Source organism: Thalassophryne amazonica, chromosome 9 (genome assembly GCF_902500255.1).
Source record: "Thalassophryne amazonica chromosome 9, fThaAma1.1, whole genome shotgun sequence".
NCBI classification, from domain to species: Eukaryota; Metazoa; Chordata; class Actinopteri; order Batrachoidiformes; family Batrachoididae; genus Thalassophryne; species Thalassophryne amazonica.
In genome coordinates this window covers 99,712,891-99,733,784 of record NC_047111.1, presented here as the reverse complement: position 1 = coordinate 99,733,784, position 20,894 = coordinate 99,712,891, and the positions used below count along the sequence as shown (strand labels likewise).

The 20,894-nt window shown below is 46.9% G+C and overlaps 1 protein-coding gene across 1 annotated transcript in view; it reads right to left on the bottom strand.

Annotated features, from left to right (window-relative positions):
* Positions 1 to 226: 226 nt before the first annotated feature.
* The window catches only part of jhy (junctional cadherin complex regulator), a 95,831-nt gene continuing 75,163 nt past the window's right edge, over positions 227 to 20,894 (bottom strand). The window contains 3 exon segments of the mRNA XM_034179111.1: positions 227 to 704; positions 706 to 770; positions 15,844 to 15,966. Coding sequence (XP_034035002.1) covers positions 563 to 704; positions 706 to 770; positions 15,844 to 15,966 — 330 coding nt within the window. The 3' untranslated portion in view covers positions 227 to 562.

The following is a 20,894-nucleotide window of genomic DNA, read 5'->3' as shown; positions in this document are numbered from 1 at the left end:
ATTAACACCATTATGATGTGCACCATTGTGTCACCACAGATCAGGCAGATGGGAAGCCATTGGTCAAGAGGAGGTATTCTGCCAGTAAATGGACAAAAAGTGCTTGACCACAGAGCATCCAAGTGTGCAGGAACCTGTGGTCCTATCAAGCAGTTTCTTGGATATATGTAGCATCAGTATTGGACACATATACCAACACACATTCAAGCATCATGTGATGTGATGACACTATCAAAGGACGTGAACTGCAGGCTCACATTTCCCTGTAGCCAGCACACCAGCACATCCACCCATTTCAGCTGGTGCCCTGACAAAGTGTTATAATTTCATGACTTAGGAACAAGACCAGGCTAAATCTACTGCTGGCTCACAACTTCAATTGCTGAAATTAAAAAAATATTTATGTGAGGGTGTATGTGTTTGGAAAAAAAAGTGTTGCTGTGACTTGTTATTAATGCACTTGGAAAAAAAATCTGATGATGATGCATCATGTTGGATCCCTCGTCACGCAGTAAAAAGGTATATCAGAGTGTGGGACAGTTCAAATATTGGGTACTTTGCCTCAGACAGCATGCAGCTTTGTGAACACAGCCACGGCCTGTTTTTCTTCTTCATGTCGCTTTCTAAGGCGTTCCAATGTAGCCAGCTGGGATCCATCAAGTCTTTCAGGTAGGTAGCTGGCTGAGAGCGGGCATCCGGGTGCTCTTCTCTCTCGGTTTAGGTTGGGACAGCACAGTGGGCTTGGCTATTGTCTTGGCATATTTTAAAGCCTGGAGTGAGAGAGAGAAAGAGTGAGATTTGTGTCAGATACCTGCATTTGGAACAATAACTATCATTCAGAATGCACCCTACAGAAAAAAAAACATGTTATTTGGATACATTCTGATTATGTGCAATCAATGCAAATATTTAGATCATGTTTCCTTTTCTTCAGAGTAGAACGACCACATTCTTGCAGATGTAGTGACAAATGAGCATACAGTGAGTAAAAATGTGACAGGAGAATAAAAAACAGCTTGGAATTCAGTAAACTTATCAATTTATATACAGTTTTATAATATCTTACTGAATATTCAGATTAACTACTAGCACGCCAGGGACCTGGAATCAGATTAAAGTAAAACAGAAATATGAACATTAATAATACAATAATATAATAAAAGAAAAGTTGAAATGCAAAACACTAAGTCCAAAACCACAAATTTTGAGTTGAGGCCAACATGCACTTAGCTGCTTAGGTCACTATCAATGCGCAAAATATTAAATAATTTGAACACACCATTTTCAATTTATTTACGTAAACCTGTGCATTTTCTGATGGGTTTTGCTGTGAATTCACATTTTCAATTGCATTTTTCCCATTTGAGAAAAAAATGACATAGCATTGTACATCTCAATACTTCAAATACATTATTAAAATTGTTCCCCACTGACTAAAATGTTATCTTGAATGTCAAATATTATCTTAGATGTCTAAAGGATTTTGACAATCACACAACATTCTCTCCACTTGGAATGTTATTATCAACACACTTCACTTCACTACAGTTGCCTCCTGCAAGAACAGCACAGCCATGGTTGGGAAGATGTCCTGAAATAACACTGTTTAAATCCATTATGTAATCTTGCTTACACAGAATAAACCTGCGCATGTTGCTGTGACAACCAATCCAGCAATTGTTTTGAAGAACTGAGAAATCTGGGATCATGCCTAATAGTCAAGAAAGGAATCTAAAATAGTAAATCAATGTATAGAACGAATGGGTCCCTGGTTTTCAAGCCAAGTTGCAGGCGACATTTTTGTTTGTTGCTGGAAACAGCCTGGAAAGATCCTGAACTACAGTAGTGTTCAGAATAATAGTAGTGCTATGTGACTAAAAAAAATAATCCAGGTTTTGAGTATATTTCTTATTGTTACATGGGAAACAAGGTACCAGTAGATTCAGTAGATTCTCACAAATCCAACAAGACCAAGCATTCATGATATGCACACACTTAAGGCTATGAAATTGGGCTATTAGCAAAAAAAGTAGAAAAGGGGGTGTTCACAAAAATAGTAGCATCTGCTGTTGACACTACAAACTCAAAACTATTATGTTTAAACTGCTTTTTTATCAATCCTGCGAATCACTAAACTAGTATTTAGTTGTATAACCACAGTTTTTCATGATTTCTTCACATCTGCGAGGCATTAATTTTGTTGGTTTGGAACCAACATTTTGCTCATTTACTAGCGTGCTTGGGGTCATTGTCTTGTTGAAACACCCATTTCAAGGGCATGTCCTCTTCAGCATAACGCAACATGACCTCTTCAAGTATTTTGACATATCCAACTCTGCTTTGCCTCCACGTTCCACTTTTATTACATCTTTCAAAACCCTGTGTTAAACACTCACTAAAGATATGGGCTCAGTTTAGAAAGCAATTTGGTCTTTGTAGTTTCTCGGTTTGGAGCCCTATTGCTGCTAATAACTTTTTTAAGCCATCCATCATGGATTCAGGCTTTCAACATTGGCACCGAAATGGTATCAAATGTTTCAGGGATCTACTGATGGATGGGATTGTAGCATCATTTGCTCAGATTAAAGAGAATTCAATCTTTCAACTCTTGACTTCTTTCGTTATCTTCAGGCACATCACTTTCTCACTTCCCAATTGCCCAATTTTTCATCTACCAAAGAGACAGAAGAACAAGGACAGAATCATGTCATTAAACCATCAAAGAAAGGTCTCATTTCTAGGCTATAATCTAATGCTGGATCTAAAAACCCATTACAAGATAAATCCAAGATGGCTTGGGAAAAAAGCTATGACCTCCCCATATCTAACGATGCCATGGGTCTCTGCTCTAGGGCTGATTAGCTCATCCTCGCTTTGGTACACGGCACAGCTGATCCAGTTTAAGGTGGTACATCGGGCCCATTTTTCAAAGGCTAAGCTGGCTTCTATGTACCGACGGTCAGCCCATTATGTATCAGATGTAATCTTGTAGAGGCCTCGCTTGGCCATATGTTCTTTTCATGCGTTAGTTTGAGTAATTTTTGGAAGAATATTTGAAACATTATCTCAAGTATTCAACACCCAACTGGAACCTAACTTCAATTCAGAGTTTGGGGGTCGTCTCACAAACTGTCTGCGGCTCTTGGAAGCAAAAAGAACAATTTTACTCACATCAGTCCACAAAATATTCCTCCATTTCTCTTTAGGCCAGTTGATGGTTCTTGGCAAATTGTAACCTCTTCTGCACATGACTTTTATTTAACAGAGGGACTTTGCGGGGGGATTCTTGCAAATAATTAGCTTCACACAGGCGTCTTCAACTGTCACAGCACTTACAGGTAACTCCCAGACTGTCTTTAATCATTCTGGAGCTGATCAATGGGTGGAGCCTTTGCCATTCTGGTTATTCTTCTATCCATTTGATGGTTGTTTTCCGTTTTCTTCCACGCGTCTCTGATTTTTTTTTGTCCATTTTAAAGCATGGAGATCACTGTAGATGAACAGCCTATAATTTTTGCACCTGCGTATAAGTTTTCCTCTCTCCAATCAACTCTTTAATCAAACTACACCGTTCTTCTGAACAATGTCTTGAACGTCCCATTTTCCTCAGGCTTTCAAAGAGAAAAGCATGTTCAACAGGTGCTGGCTTCATCCTTAAATAGGGACACCTGATTCACACCTGTTTGTTCCACAAAATTGACGAACTCACTGACTGAATGCCACACTATTATTATTGCGAACACCCCTTTTCTACTTTTTTTACCATAGCCCAATTTCATAGCCTTCAGAGTATGATGTCATGAATGCTTGGTCTTGTTGGATTTGTGAGAATCTACTGAATCTACTGGTACCTGTTTCCCATGTAACCAATAAGAAATATACTCAAACCTGGATTAATCTTTTAGTCACATAGCACTACTATTATTCTGAACACTACTGTATATGGCAATTTGGAGTGAAGACACAGAAGTGGTACGGGGGGGTATTTTGTGCCAAATTTGTACATATTCTATGTATATTCTGCTGGGAGATGGTGACAACATTGACAACAAGCTGGCAGAACACCCAAGCAAAAACAAAAAGTGGTAAGTCATCTTTCATTCATTCATTTTGAGGAGGCAGCAGAGCAACTTACCCCCAATGTGAGTGAGTACCACTACTCTCCACTTGGGGTAATAACCACCCTGGGCACATCCCAGATCAACACCTTATCATGGTGGAGCATTTGTGTGCTCCAGTGATCCTGCGAGTTATCTGGCACATTAGCTCCTGGTAGGGTCACTGTTGGCACACTGGTCCAGGTAAGGAGACAGACAAAGGGCAATCAAATAGACTCTTAGGATGGACACCAAAAAAGGACAAAGTCACTTCACCTTGGATGAGGGAAATTGGTGCCTCCTCTGGAGGCAGGCCTGTGGCAGGGAGCTCAAAGGCAAGCGCCTGGTGGCCAGGTCTACAACCGTGAGACTCGGTTGGGCTCAGACCAAAAAAACAACATGGTTGTCACCTCCATGTGGGCTCACTACCCTCAAGGGGAGTGTAAGGGTCTGGTGCACTGTGTTACGGGCAGCTGGGACAGGGGCAAAGGCCCACACCAGACTGACACTTGGTTAGTCATAATTCATAATCATTTCTTGTGTGAAAATAAAACATGTACAGAGGTACAATAAAGCACATGTTGTAAGTGTTCTAAACATAAAAGTCATCATAATATTTCTTAAAAGTACTGACACTTGGTGCATTAACCCATGATAGGGCGACTACTCCACAAGGTTAATGTTTTATTTGAAAAAAGTACTTTCTTACATCATATTTACATCTTTGTACCTCAACATGAAAGAGTGGTCTCTTAAGCCCTGGTAAATTCTATTTTGAAAAAAGGTATCTGACCTGACATTTTCAAAGACCATGAACAATTTTATACACTTCAATCATGTCACCCCGTACTCTTCTATTTTCTAGGGTGGTCAAGTTTTAAAGCTTCAAACGGTCCTCATATGGTAACTCAGGTACAATTTTTGTAGCCCCCCTCTGGACTTTCTCTAAAACATTTTTGTCCCTCTGCAGATGAGGTGACCAAGCTTGGCCAACAAAATCAAAAAGGACTCCTTTGAGATGTGAATAAAGTTCTCCTTAATCATGCCTAAAACTGTATTGGCTTTGGCCTGCAACTTTACATATATTTTGAAAAATGTAACTTATCATTTACACAGTACACCCAAATCCTTTTCCTCACTTACAGTGTCCATTACATTTCCATTCATATTGTACTGATAACATGGATTTTTGCTACTTACATGCATAACTTTGCACTTGCTGTTATTGAAGCCTTAATAACCATTCATTTGATCATTCTATGAGTTTATCAATATCATTTTGTACATTGCCATTATCAACCAGAGAAAGAATAGGATGGTAAAGTTTGGTATCGTCTGCAAAAATTTTACATTTAGTGGTACAAACTGCAGGTAATATTTATAAATGCTAAAATACACCAGTCCTAAAACAGAACCCTGAGGGACTCCACTGGTAAAACTGAGATATGACAAACGTGTTACGTTATTAGGGATGTGAATCGTACAAAAACTCACGATTAATTCGATTCCGATTCTTGGGGTGACGATTCGATTCAGAATCGTTTTTTCGATTCAAAGAGCTCTGAGAAATAGTTATATACTTAAAAATGTTTATGTTTAAGAAATGTAGCTTTACAAGGTAATCAACGTGATTTAGATGTAATTACTTATCTGCTTTGCCGTTCAGAATTGGCTGGCAGTTTAGTGAAGCGCTGGTCAGTAGTCGGCAGAGACCGCTGCTCCCCTCTTTTAGCTCTGGGTGATGGCGTAGCATGTGGGCTTGCGGATGTGAAGTGTTTCTGAAGTACCTGACTTTCATTCTGCAGATTTTGCACACAGCATAAGTCATGTCAAGCTCCTTCTTACGCAGCAAATAATAAATCCAAAATGTGCCCAAACATTTGCCTTCAGCAAAGACGGTGCTGGCTGAATTAGCTCTTCGTCCGCCATGCTAAGCTACAGCTCATGAATGTTTGAAGCACGCCGGACCCTCCCCTCGCGGGGATGCTGCAGTACGGAAGCCATTGCCTGACAAACAGTACACGCAGCGAGTAAGCATAAAAATGCTTTTTAAAATCGATTCTTGGACATTTTGGATCGATTCAGAATCGTAATAAATAAGAATCGCAATTCAGACGTGAATCGATTTTTTTCCGACACCCCTACCGTTCATATAGACAGCCTGCTTTCTACCTCTGACGAAATCCTCGATCCAAAAGTTTAATTTTCTGATTATTTCTGCTTTATACAGCTTGTATGAAAATCTAGTAAAAGGCACCAGAATCAGAGTTTTGCGAAAGTCTAAATATAAAATATCAAATGGTAATCCATCATCATAAAGTCTAGTCCACTCTTCTAGAGTACACAGTAAATTAGTTAAACATGACCTTGCTTTCCTAAGGCCCGGTCCCACTGGGAGAGGATTAATTGCGCATAAATTGAGTACACGAATTACGGGCATTCGTTGTTGTCCGCAACAAAAATGGCAAAAAATGACAAATGTCCCAGTATGAATTACGGATATATTAATAATGTATAGCGAATATATGATGAACAATCACGGTTGTATAACGCATGTAGTGATGAAATGGATTTGATGCATTGTGATTATCACGGCAACATTACGGGTGTATTATGAAAGCCTCGCGTTGTGAAAGTGTAGTGACACGGACCCACAACAGGGGGCTCAAATGAACGGACAATAGGAGCAGTTAAATTTGAACACTTTACTGTTGTGAATGCCACAACTACACACAGCAGATTATAGAATGAATACAAGGTCAATTAATAAAGGTGTCGTGTGGGCAGGCTCGACGATAGGAGACGTCCGTCTGGAGAAGAACCAGAACCACACGATTTCCTCCGCCACCGAACCAGGAGGATACTGGAGCCGCCAGGTCCCGAGTTCCCCAGGTGGCCACCGTCTCCGCGTGTCAGATCTGGTACTGCTGGCGAAGAGCAAAAACAGTCAGGTGTGGGTGTGTGTGCACCCCGTAACAAGGATGGTGGTTATTCCACCTCCACCTCTAATCACACGCTCGTGCAGCTCCTGTCTAATTACTTATCTGGCGGAATGCAGAGTGAAGCAGTCGCAGCATACGCCGGTCCTTCAGGAAGACAGCTGCAAACAATGTATCAACAAACAACGTTTAGGAATTCTCAGGCTGAGAGAGTTACCTCCTTGGAAGAACGATATCTCGGCGACGTGGTGGAGGTGTCGTCTGCTTTTATGCGGGTGAGGCGCAGATGATTGGTGACAGCTGTCATAGCCGATGAGTGACAGCTGTCAACCCGGCCGCTCCTGGAAGGTGGCAGCGCCCTCCAGTGCCTGAAGCCCGCACTTCAGACAGGGCGCCCTCTGGTGGTGGGCCAGCAGTACCTCCTCTTCTGGCGGCCCACACAACAGGACCCCCCCCCTCAACGGGCGCCTCCTGGCGCCCGACCAGGCTTGTCCAGGTGGCGACGGTAAAAATCGGCCAGGAGGGCCGGGTCCAGGATGAAGCTCCTCTTCACCCAGGAGCGTTCTTTGGGTCCATACCCCTCCCAGTCCACCAAATACTGGAACCCCGGCCCATTCGACGGATGTCCAGGAGCCGGCGCACTGTCCAAGCCGGCTCCCCGTCGATGATACGGGCAGGAGGCGTGCGGACCGGGTGTACAGAGGGGTGAGGTGTGATGTGGTTTCAGTCTCGACACATGGAATACCGGATGATGGATCCGCAGTGAGGCCGGGAGTTGGAGCCTCACTGCGGCGGGGACTGAGGACCTTGAGGATCTTGTAGGGCCCTATGTACCGGTCCTGAAGTTTTGGGGGAATCGACCTGGAGGGGGATGTCCCTTGTAAGATAGCCACACCTCCTGCCCAGGCCGATATGCGGGGGCCGGGGACCGTCGACGGCCTGCATGGGTCTTTGTCCTCGTCCGGGCCTTCAACAAGGCCAAACGGGTGGTGCGCCACACCCGACGGCATCTCCGCAGGTGGGCCTGGACCGAGGCACACCGACCTCTCCTCACCACAGGAAAACAAAGGGGCTGGTACCCCAGACACACCTCGAACGGGGAGAGGCCGGTGGCAGAGGACACTTGGCTGTTATGCGCTATACTCGATCCAGGCCAGGTGTTCACTCCAAGCCGTCGGATGTGCGGATGTGGTACAGCGCAGGGCCTGCTCCAGCTCTTGATTAGCCTGTTCAGCCTGTCCGTTGGTCTGTGGGTGATACCCGGACGAGAGGCTCACGGTGGCCCCCAGCTCCCGGCAGAAACTTCTCCAACCTGCGAGGAAAACTGGGGACCACGATCTGAGACGATGTCTGTTGGTATCCCATGCAGACGTACGACATGGTGGACCAGGAGATCCGCTGTCTCCTGGGCCGACGGGAGCTTCGGGAGGGCCACGAAGTGGGCCACCTTGGAGAACCGGTCCACTATCGTGAGGATGGTGGTGTGCCCCCTGGGACGGCGGGAGGCCCGTGACGAAATCCAGACCAATGTGGGACCAGGGGCGATGAGGCACAGGAAGCGGCTGAAGGAGTCCCTGTGCCTTTTGGTGGTCCGCCTTGCCCCTGGCGCAGGTGGTGCAGGCCTGGATGTATGCCAGACGTCAGCCTCCAGGGACGCCCGCCAGAAGCGCTGCCGGACCACTGCCACGGTCCTACGCACCCCTGGGTGGCAGGAGAGCTTGGACCCGTGACAGAAGTCCAGGACGGCAGCCCTGGCCTCTGGTGGGACGTACAGTCTGTTCTTTGGCCCTGTTCCGGGGTCCGGGCTCCGTGCCAGGGCCTCCCGGACAGTCTTCTCCACGTCCCAGGTAAGGGTGGCCACGATAGCGGACTCCGGTACGATGGGTTCCGGTGGATCCGACAGCTCGGTTTTGACTTCATTTTCATGCACCCGGGACAAGGCATCCGACCTCTGGTTCTTGGTCCCGGGGCGGTAGGTGATTCAGAAGTCAAAACGGCCGAAGAACAGTGACCAGCGGGCTTGCCTGGGGTTCAGTCGCCTGGCGGTCCTGATATACTCCAGGTTCCGGTGGTCAGTAAAAACCGTGAATGGCACTGACGCTCCCTCCAGCAGATGTCTCCACTCCTCAAGAGCCTCTTTCACCGCTAGGAGTTCTCAATTGCCCACGTCATAGTTCCGTTCTGCTGGGGTCAACCTGCGGGAGAAATAGGCACACAGGTGAAGGACCTTATCGGTCTCTCCGCTCTGGGATAGCACGGCTCCTATCCCTGAGTCAGAGGCGTCCCTTCAACCCACAAACTGGCGACTGGGATCGGGCTGCACCAAGACGGGTGCAGTCGAGAAGCGCTGTTTCAACTCCCTGAACGCGGCATCGCATCGATCCGACCAGGTGAAGGGAACCTTTGGTGAGGTCAGGGCTGTCAGGGGGCTAACTACCTGACTATACCCCTTGATGAACCTCCTGTAAAAATTTGCGAAGCTGAGGAACTGTTGCAGCTTCCTACGGCTCGTAGGTTGGGGCCAGTCTCTCACCGCCGCGACCTTGGCCGGATCCGGCGCGACGGAGTTGGAGGAGATGATAAACCCCAGGAAGGACAAAGAGGTGCGGTGAAACTCACATTTCTCGCCCTTCACAAACAGCCGGTTCTCCAACAACCGCTGCAGGACCTGACGTACATGCCGTACATGAGTCTCAGGGTCCGGAGAAAAAATGAGTATATCGTCCAGATATACGAAGACGAATCGGTGCAGGAAGTCCCGCAAGACGTCGTTTACCAAAGCTTGGAACGTCGCGGGGGCGTTAGTGAGGCCGAACGGCATGACCAGGTACTCAAAATAACCTAACGAGGTGTTGAATGCCGTCTCCCACTCGTCTCCCTTCCGGACCCGAACTAGGTGATATGCATTCCTAAGATCCAGCTTTGTGAATATTTTGGCTCCATGCAGGGGGGTGAACACCGAATCTAACAAAGGCAACGGGTATCGGCTGCGAACCGTGATCTCGTTCAGCCCCCGATAATCAATGCATGGACGAAGTCCGCCATCTTTCTTGCCCACAAAAAAGAAACCTGCTCCCATCGGGGAGGTGGAGTTCCGGATCAGCCCGGCAGCTAAGGAGTCCCGGATGTAGGTCTCCATCGATTCGCGCTCAGGTCATGAGAGGTTGTACAGCCTGCTGGACGGAAACTCCACGCCTGGAATCAAATCAGTGGCACAATCGTACGGACGGTGCGGGGGAAGGGTGAGTGCCAGATCCTTGCTGAAAACGTCAGCAAGATCGTGGTACTCAACCGGCACTGCCGACAGATTGGGAGGGACTTTGACCTGCTCCTTAGCCTGGGAACCGGGAGGGGCCGAGGATCCTAAACACACCCGATGGCAGGTCTCGCTCCACTGAACCACCACCCCGGATGGCCAATCAATCCGGGGATTGTGTTTTAACATCCATGGGAACCCCAGAATCACACGGGAGGTAGAGGGAGTCACAAAAAACTCTCTCCTCCCGATGATTCCCTGACACCACCAGAGTTACTGGTAGTGTCCTGTGTGTGATTAAAGGGAGTAGGGTGCCATCTAGTGCTCGCACCTGCAATGGCGAAGGAAGCACCACCAGAGGGAGCCCTACCTCCCTGGCCCATCTGCTGTCTAGCAGATTCCCTTCTGACCCTGTGTCTACCAGTGCTGGGGCCTGAAGGGTTAAATCCCCGCTAAGGATTGTAACTGGGAGTCGTGTGGAAATATGTGTATGTCCCATGTGAATTTCTTGGCCCACCCTAAGCCCAGTTTCTAGGGGCGGGCGTTGGTGTTTAACCGTTCGGGGCAGTCTCTCAATTGATGCTCAATTGAGTCGCAAACAAAACACGCCCCGCGGGGAAGCCTCCTCTGTCTATTCGGTGGTCTGAATGTGGCCCTGCTCGTGTCCATAGCTTCGTCAGCAGGGGGAGCTGTAGCCACACGGGGCGTAGAGGCCATGGAGCGTGGGAAGGGCGGACCTTTTTCGGACCCGGAAGGAAGAGGGACGGCGCGTGCCCGGCCACGCCCCTCATCTCGTTCCCGACGGCGTTCCTCCAAGCAATTGTCTAACCGTATAACGAGGTCGATAAGCCCATCTAATTCCCGCGGTTCGTCCTTGGCCACCAGGTGCTCCTTCAGGACCGACGACAGTCCGTTTACGAAGGCGGTGCAGAGCGCAGCATTATTCCAGCCGGACCTCGCAGGCCGCAATGTGGAAGTCGACTGCATAAGCGGCTGCGCTCCGGCGTCACTGTCTCATTGACAGCAGCACAGTTGAAGCGGTCTCTCCCCTGTTAGGGTGATCAAACACGGTCTTAAACTCCCTCACAAACCCAGTGTACGTATGAAGGAGCCGTGAATTTTGCTCCCAAAGCGCCGTAGCCCAAGCGCGTGCCTCTCCTCGAAGCAGATTAATTACATAAGCTACTTTACTAGCATCAGACGCGTACATGACGGGACGTTGTGCAAAGACGAGCGAACACTGCATAAGAAAGTCCGCGCACGTCTCCACACAACCTCCGTACGGCTCTGGGGGGCTTATGTATGCTTCAGGGGATGGTGGGAGGGGTTGTTGAACGACCAGTGGAACATTTATATCCTGCACAGGGTCGGCAGGAGGAGGAGCTGCAGCAGCGCCCTGAGCGCTCGCTGCCACCTGTGCGGAGAGAGCCTCCACCCTGCGGTTCAAGAGGATGTTTTGCTCAGTCATCTGATCCAACCGAGCCTTAAAGGCGGTGAGGATGTGCTGCAACTCACCAATCACGCCTCCTGCAGACGCCTGTGCACCCTGCTCTCCCATTGGCTGTCCAACAGATGGGTGACGCCCCTCGGAGTCCATGACGCTGGCCGAGATATCCTGTTGTGAAAGTGTAGTGACACGGACCACAACAGGGGGCGCAATGAACAGACAATAGGAGCAGTTAAATTTGAACACTTTACTGTTGTGAATGCCACAACTACACACAGCAGATTATAGAATGAATACAAGGTCAATTAATAAAGGTGTCGTGTGGGCAGGCTCGACGATAGGAGACGTCCGTCTGGAGAAGAACCGGAACCACACGATTTCCTCCGCCACCGAACCAGGAGGATACTGGAGCCGCCAGGTCCCGAGTTCCCCAGGTGGCCACCATCTCCGCGTGTCAGATCTGGTACTGCTGGCGAAGAGCAAAAACAGTCAGGTGTGGGTGTGTGTGCACCCCGTAACATGGATGGTGGTTATTCCACCTCCACCTCTAATCACACGCTGGTGCAGCTCCTGTCTAATTACTTATCTGGCGGAATGCAGAGCGAAGCAGTCGCAGCATACGCCGGTCCTTCAGGAAGACAGCTGCAAACAATGTATCAACAAACAACGGTTAGGAATTCTCAGGCTGAGAGAGTTACCTCCTTGGAAGAACGATATCTCGGCGACGTGGTGGAGGTGTCGTCCTGCTTTTATGTGGGGTGAGGCGCAGATGATTGGTGACAGCTGTCATAGCCGATGAGTGACAGCTGTCAACCCGGCCGCTCTTGGAAGGTTGGCAGCGCCCTCCAGTGCCCTGAAGCCCGCACTTCAGACAGGGCGCCCTCTGGTGGTGGGCCAGCAGTACCTACCTCTTCTGGCGGCCCACACAACACTTCGTGCACGTATTGTGCGTGCACGGCATCTGCATTGCGGTCATAAAAGAAGTGCACTCGGGCTGTCGGCATCACTATTCACACCAACAATACAGGCTCTGGAGCATTTGCTGGACATGGACAAGATTCGAGTAAACAAGCAGTGAACAGGGCAGTGGTGACATCAGCGGAACGCACCAGAGCGCAGCTCGTCTGAACAATTATAATAAGAATGTAAATCTGTTATAAACAGGAATAAATACTGTAACAGCTGCAGACAAGAAGGAAAAAACAGCAGCTGTTTATCAAGTCTTGACAATGTAAACAAGTCAAATAATTACCTTTTAAGACAGCTCAAAATGCTTTCTGCAGCTTGTTAGCCATTTGCGCGCACGTGCACACACGTGATGGCCCAGCTGCAGCTTCCTCTGTGATTCAGGAGGTGATTAGAGCCGTTTTCAACAGCCAATTTGCAGAATAAATGATTAATCCGCCACAAAATAATTATTTTATATACGCAGCATCCAGCGCAGAGCGGCGTGGCAACCGGTTAAAACAAAGAACGGTGTCCAGCTGTGAACACAGCCACATCTGATTTGTATCCACCGCAAATCAGCTGCAAGCAGACGTAATAAAAAGGCTTTATTCGTGGCCAATCTGTATGCAGTCGCTACAACGTGTTTTAGTCCGTGATGTGGACATGATGGGCACGCAAAATATCTGTTTTACACACTGTCCCAGTCCTGCTGCCAAGCCGCAAATCCCTGTCAGTTGCAGATATCAGCCGCTAACGGCAGATATACAGCGCATAGATTGAGTAGTATTGTGTATGTATTGAGTATATAAGGCAGAATATTGTTATTTTCCAGGAAGTCAACACACTCTTTGTCTAATCATTTTTCAACAAAGTTTCCACCTTGAGACGTCAGACATACTGGTCTATAATTTTCTGCTAACAATTTGTTACCTTTTTGAAAGATTGGAATAACGTGCTACCTTCTAAATGTCAGACAAAACACCTTGGTCTATTGATTGTCTCATGATGTAATACAGAGGAAAATACACGTATTCTACTTCAGTAGAACTCAGTTAAGTCCTCTTTCACTTATAATTATTGTTAATCTACATCTAAACCTAACTCTCACCCTAACATTAACACAAAACACAAACGTGTATTTCTGAACATTAAAAGTGAAAATCTGCCTGCTGCATATACATGGGAATTTGTATGAATTTGCATAAATATAATCCTTAACTTTCAAAATAATATCATACGAAATGTGGTCAGGAGAACATGTGTACAGCATCTTCTAAAACAACAAACATTAACACAAGTGAACAACAGCTAAATGCCTGCCTGACTGGGTTGGCATGTTAATTAACCTCCTACCAGCCGATGGTGGAGGGTGGAGGTCATGTGAGCAACCCTGTCCCTCTGCAGGACAAGTCCAACAGCAATAAGTGGTCTTAGATAAAAAGTTTTGTGGAGAGAGTGTGCTTGGTCCAGCGAAGAGCTCATTAAAACTTCGAGGCTGATACTCAGTGAGGCAGCACCTCTTTATAGCCTTGTCACACTAGAATCTGAATGAGCCCGAATGCATCCGAATGATATCAGATCACCATCCAGGCAAAGTCAAGGCACGATCAAAAACCTCTGACAGCACTCTGCTGCACTCCAAACAGTAGGGGGAAATTCCTGTGGCCAGTCCTAATATTTAGCACATGTACAAAACAGTCAAGGTGCAGTCGAAGTGGAAAAATATCGTATGGCAATCAAGATGAACTCTAACTGCATTCTGACTGCGTTTCTAATTATTCTCACAGCATCAAAACAGTCTGTTCACTTTGAGGGAAATTCGCCATGGTCAGGCATGTCAACCTCCTGCCAGCATGTTCAGAATGTGGCATGGATGAGCCTTATGAGCACCTCCACTAGATCCGTTTGGGGTTCGCAAAGGGGATATCTTATGTGTAATGTCTGTGGCATGCATTCATCTTGTGAACTACATGTGAACATCGCGCAATCAAACCAAAAGCACCGCGCGTCCCTGCAATTTAATGTGTCCCAAAGCCGCGGTGCATCGCGCACACATCTGAAAAGGGTGTTATATCCATAATAAACCTTAGATTACAGATACATTGTCATGCCCCCTCATGGATTACATAATGTATGTGAAATATCATGATCATCATAGCTGTAACACCACATGCAGAAGCGCCACATCGCGCTGACACCCCACGGTGAGTCATAGGCCCTGCACGGCGTGCCACAGCACAGCTCATTGGAGTGTCACCAGACCAAGAGCTGTAGCCTGTGATGAACTCACTCTCACTCTGGCTGCGCCGTGAACTGGTAGCATCTGCTCACAAATGCCTCATCCACCACGCCCTGCCACGTAGTGATGCGTGCCTTCCAACTGGACAGCGCAACGCACAGCCCCTCCGTGTCATAACATCGCCGCGCTATGTCCGTTCGCACAGTGCAAGGGGTCCATCATGTGTGGGACACACATTTTCATTCTGCCGGCACAGAGTCCCGCTGACAGATCAGTGCGTGTGAGTGGGGAGTGAGGGAGCGAGGCAGTGAGTGAGTGGGTGAGTCATTCAGTCAGTGACAGAGTGCATTTGACAGCTTTGACACATATGACATGAATCCAGTCCATACGTTGGTTGTATTTCAATATACAGTATTGCCAGGTCTTGTGCAAAGGTCAGACACAGCGCTGGCTCACACCCTCCTCTCCTCATGTTTGCTGTCCAGACTTTTATACATCAGGTGGCAATCGACCGCATTCATCCGGCAGTCGGAGTGCTTTATTTTTGATCTTCGTGCATTCTAACAGCATCATGTGGTTCGTACTGTTTTGCAGCTACGTTTGGAGTGCCATAATGTGCACACGCACGGGTGTGCACGAAGCAGTCGTGGCGGGATCTGCCCACATTCTAAGTGATCGTACGGCATTCATACCCAGCTGTCCGAATGTCCAAACTCCCAACTGCGCCTCAAAGTTTGGCTTGTTTTCCCCCATTCTGGCTGAATCAGACTGATTCCTGGTCATTCTTGCTAAGTGTGACAGGGCCTTTAGAATCTTTCAGCGACTTTATCCATATCCTCACACACTGTTTTCGCTTATTTAGTCACAACTCGCCGTTCTCACATAGAAACGAGACATGGGCTACCATTCACACGCACCTTCATCCTGGCATCTTCCTTGTTGTTTCCTCCCAGGTCCTTGGCTGGTAGAAAGGGGATCCTACTTATGTTTTTGTTCTGCTCACGGATCACATTTGAATACAGCTTCTGTCGTCTCATTTTCTCAGCATGAAGACAGGGGAGCAAGAGACACAGAGGGAAAAAGAAAGAAAAGCAGATGCAGATTAGAAAAGGTTTAATTAACTGAGCCATTACTCCTTGAAGGCCCTTCTCTTTGTGTATCCCCTCGAAAGAGAGTCTCCTTGCAGCCCAACAAAAGCAAAAAAAAAAAAACAGTGAGCCGTTCAGTGGTCTATCAACATTTACACATATCAAACATTAATAGGCTTGGCCCCAGAGATCCACAGGGTTCAGTCTCTTGTAAAGTGGCCAAATATGCTCACTTTTAAAGAACGGGATCAAAAACAGCACTTAACTTGCAGAAAATATATGGTCATTTGCTTTGTAATGTAACACAATGTGTGGAGAGAGGCTGCAACATGGACGTGGATGTGAACACAGTAACTAGTGGTCAGTATGATATGGACAAAGGAGAAGCACTGAAAGACACCTGGGCACGTTTGTTAAAATAACTAATCACTTTTTTGTAGCTCACATATTGTTTAGGTAACACACCCAAACAACATTTTTGTTGTTAAAACTGCCTTTCAACCCATGATATGAATAAAAATATAATTTAGAAGGGATAAGATAACTGGCAAAGATAGTTCAGCCAGATATACATTTCTGTGTTGAACTGCACGTATCATAATATTTAGCACGTGTGGTACAACCTGGCATAATGCATCTCTCCTATTTAAGGATAATGTATATTGTGCACTGTCCCTGTTTCAAATAAATAAATAAATGAAATGAAATGAAAATATATGCCGATTATTTTTAGAAGTTGCTATTTGTCATGCATTACTTTTTCAGATTGCTAACTTACTCACCTTTATTATCCTTTTATGAAAACTAGCCACTCAGTGTCATCCTTCCTCAAGATGTCCAGTATGACTGATTCTCAAATAATTAAATTGTACTCTCAATGTTACTCAACTCAATTTTAAGAAAACACAATAAAAATATTGCTATCTATTATTAATTCCATGTCATAATATGGGCTTGGTACCATTCTCCAATGACCAAATCAATACGCATATACTGTAGGACTTGCATGGGGGTGCACTGTCCAATCACAGTTAAATAAACACTTCTTTATATTTGTTCAAATCCTAGTTTTCAGTCTTGTCATTGCTTTTGCTCCCTGTACTGGTAAACGCAGAAGGCTTTTACAGCAAAAATAAAGATGAGTGGGCTGGCAGGGTAGTCCATCCCAGCTTTGTGGAAGCAATAACTCAAAACCAATACATGCTATCATCTTTTATCTCACCAAGTTAGAAGAGCACTTAGTGAGGATTAAGTGCATAGATAGTAGTGAATTTTGATGCCTCAGATGAATCAAAAAGTAACTTTGTTTTGCCTATATAACATCCCATAGAAATGTCTGCCACCTGCTGGACTGTTTGTGGATGCCCATTGTGCTCGGTGGTTATCCCTGGATTCCATAGTAAGATACTGACAAGAGTGTGCAACTCCCCTTGAACAGGATCCCAGTCCATCGCAGGAACCGCTGTGGTTGAATTTACACATAGGTTGTTTGCCACCTGCTGAACACTGGGCACATTCATATGCTCATCAGCACATTCCACCCTTCATATAAGCGCCAGCTAACAGGTTGAACTAACAACAGCAGGGCAGAAAAATAACGGCGACTACACGGGCCAACACAGGATAAAATATAAATCAACACAGGAGAGTAAAACAGGAACTGAAGAATGGATAGAATGTGTGAAGAATGGATAGAAAGTTTTGAAACATTTGAGGCTACAGTCAGAGCAGGGTCTCTATGTGCACGAGCACACATATATTGGTTGTTGTGAAAGAGTGAAAATGAACATACATAAAAGGTGAACACGTATGTGCATGATCTGTGCCAGCAGGATTCAGAGCAGGCAGTGTGTATAGGTGGACAGATCTGATCCATAATTCTGGTTAAATGGTCTATTTTTAACTGTCTTTTTATTCAAGAGCCCTTTTAATGTACAGAAAAATGTTAATATTCCTATGTGGTGACATGATTAATTTGCATTGGTATCCATCAGAATTTGTCAGAAATGCCTTTAAAAATTATTCAAATTTACACTTTCAAAGGCATCATCTTTTCAGTTTCTGAAAACAGAAAAAATATTTTTGATGCTTCAAATTTAAATTAAGTCATTTTGCAGCAGTTGTCATAGTTTTGTGTGAAGCATTATAATACACTGGAGGTGCATGTTTGGAAACTGGAAATAATCTTTTTTGTTTCTGTGTAGGCTGTGTAGTTTGCCTACACAGAAACATTGCGACCAACTGTGGGCATGAGGCCCTGGCACTGGTACGTAAGCTGGAAAGGACTGCTAAAAAGATAGCTAACTTTTTTGTTTGTTCGTTTGTTTGTTTTTAGTTGTTATCGAAAGTGGAGACTGGTCACAAACAGGAGGATGAGTGAGTGCACAGCCACAAATATCCTTCACAGTACAAAGAATCAACAGCTTTAATTGATGCACACAGAGTCCTGCACATTTTCAAATTATTCCCAGAAGGGAGAGAACACTGGCAACATGCATCCCTCGAGTTTTCCCCGCACAAGCAAGAATGTTGATGTGTGCCTGTATCCTAGGCTGCATTTCTCTGTGGCACATGAAAAATAATGTACCATATTTTCCAGAGTATAAGTCCCACTGGAGTGTAAGTTCCACCTTTCTTCCTGTATTCAGAACTCACACAACATTTCCCTGTCAGTTTAACAACAGAGAGGAACTCAATGCAGCACATGTGCACACCACAGTCTATGCTGTTACCTTAGGGCCCCTTCACACATAGTGCGAATTTGGTTAAATTGCGCATGAAGTGCACAATAAGCAGGAATTGTATGCAAAACCTGTAAATTCGTAGCTGCTTCTCATGCCTCGTACACCTGTTGCTATAACTATTTGTGCACACCAGCGGCTGAAAGACGAAGATGTGCGCTGTGCGAGCTCATGGAACCCTCTCGTGGCAGGTGTTGGCCAAATTCCAGCTGACACACACGAACATCTAACACCGCTCGTTTTGGCACTTAGAAATTGTGTGGCCATTCATACTATCATCATGAAAACAGTCAGCAGACAATCACTGTCGAGCTGGATGTGAAATTTGTCTAAGTGCCCCACGACTGTGGAGTTTTAAAAAGCCACACACGTGATGCATGTATGTATCGCCCCCCCCCCCCACTTCCCCCAACATCTCTGGCATGCCGGGGGGGCACACTTGCATAAAATGCTTATATGTATGTACAGATCGCCAGCGAAGTCTGATCGCACACAGCACAAGGAGCTGCATCTCAGCTGATCGCAGCACACTAACAGCTGGATGACAGCTCAGTAGACACATTACAAACACAGAAACCACCACCAGGACAGTTATATAAATAATTACGACAATACCTACATACACAATTAGATAACAAATAATGAAAATGAATGAACACATAACACAGAGTGACTGTTGTGTGGGCCGCTGAAGAGGAGGTACTGCTGGCCCACCACCACCAGAGGGCGCCCTGCCTGGAGTGCGGGCTCCAGGCACCAGAGGGCGCTGCCGCCTGATGAGAGCAGCCAGGGTGACAGCTGTCACCCATTACCGGATACAGCTGACTCCACTCAGCACGGCGGTATATCATCAGGACGGCGTCTCCACCTCAATGCCGAGATATCGCCTTGAGATAGAGGTAACATTCTCTGCAGCATATTCTGTGTTAATCGATAAACTTGTTAAACCTTTCAGGACAGCGGACTACCGCAGGCCGAGTGACTAGATAAGTACTCACCTTCCTGCTTTTTTGGGACGAGAGGTGGAGGCAGCTTCTCCCCTCTCCGTGTTACTGGGTGCAGCCGCATCCACACCTGTGTGTTGTTGCTCTCTCTTGCCAGCAGTACCGGATCGGACGAGCGGAGGCAGTGGCCACCTGGGAATTCGGGACTTGGCGGTTCCAGTACTTCCAGGGTTCGGTGGCAGAGGAAATCTGGATGGTTCCGGTTCGACCTGGACGGACGTCTCCTACCTTCGAGCCTGCCCACACGACACCAGCAGAATTCGGCTATCCCCAAATTGTTGATTGTTGTATTGGTTGTGCTCGTTTCACAATAGTAAAACTTGTTATTTATCTTCTCCATTGTCCGTTCATTTGCGCTCCCTGTTGTGGGTCCGTGTTCCTACACTTTCACAACAGGATATCTCGGCCAGCGTCATGGATCCCGAGGGGCGTCAACCGGCTGTTGAACGGCCAATGGAAGAACAGGGAGCGTCGGCGTCTTCGGGAGGGGTAATCGGTGAGTTGCAGCGGATCCTCACCGCTTTCACCACTCGGATGGATTTAATGACCGAGCAGAACGTTCTCCTAAACCGCAGGGTGGAGGCTCTCGCCGCACAAGTGGAAGCACGCCCTTCGGGCGCCGCTGCGGCTCTCCCTCCCGAGGACCCTGCGCGTAATAGTGACGTTCCACTGGTCGTTCAACGGCCCCTCCCTCCGTCCCCAGAAGCATACATAAGCCCTCCAGAACCGTACGGAGGCTGTGTGGAGACGTGCGCGGATTTTTTGATGCAGTGTTCGCTCGTCTTCGCACAGCGTCCCGTGATGTACGCGACTGACGCTAGCAAAGTATCTTATGTAATAAACCTGCTTCGCGGGGAGGCACGCGCTTGGGCTACAGCGCTCTGGGAGCAGAACTCACGGCTCCTTCATACATACGATGGGTTTGTGCGGGAGCTCAGAACGGTGTTCGATCATCCCAATAGAGGAGAGACCGCTTCAACCGCGCTACTGTCAATAAGACAGGGGGCGTCGGAGCGCAGCTGCCTATGCAGTCGCCTTCCGCATCGCGGCGGCGAGATCCGGCTGGAATAGCACTGCCCTCCGCGCCGCCTTTGTAAACGGACTGTCACTGGTCCTAAAAGAGCACCTGGTGGCG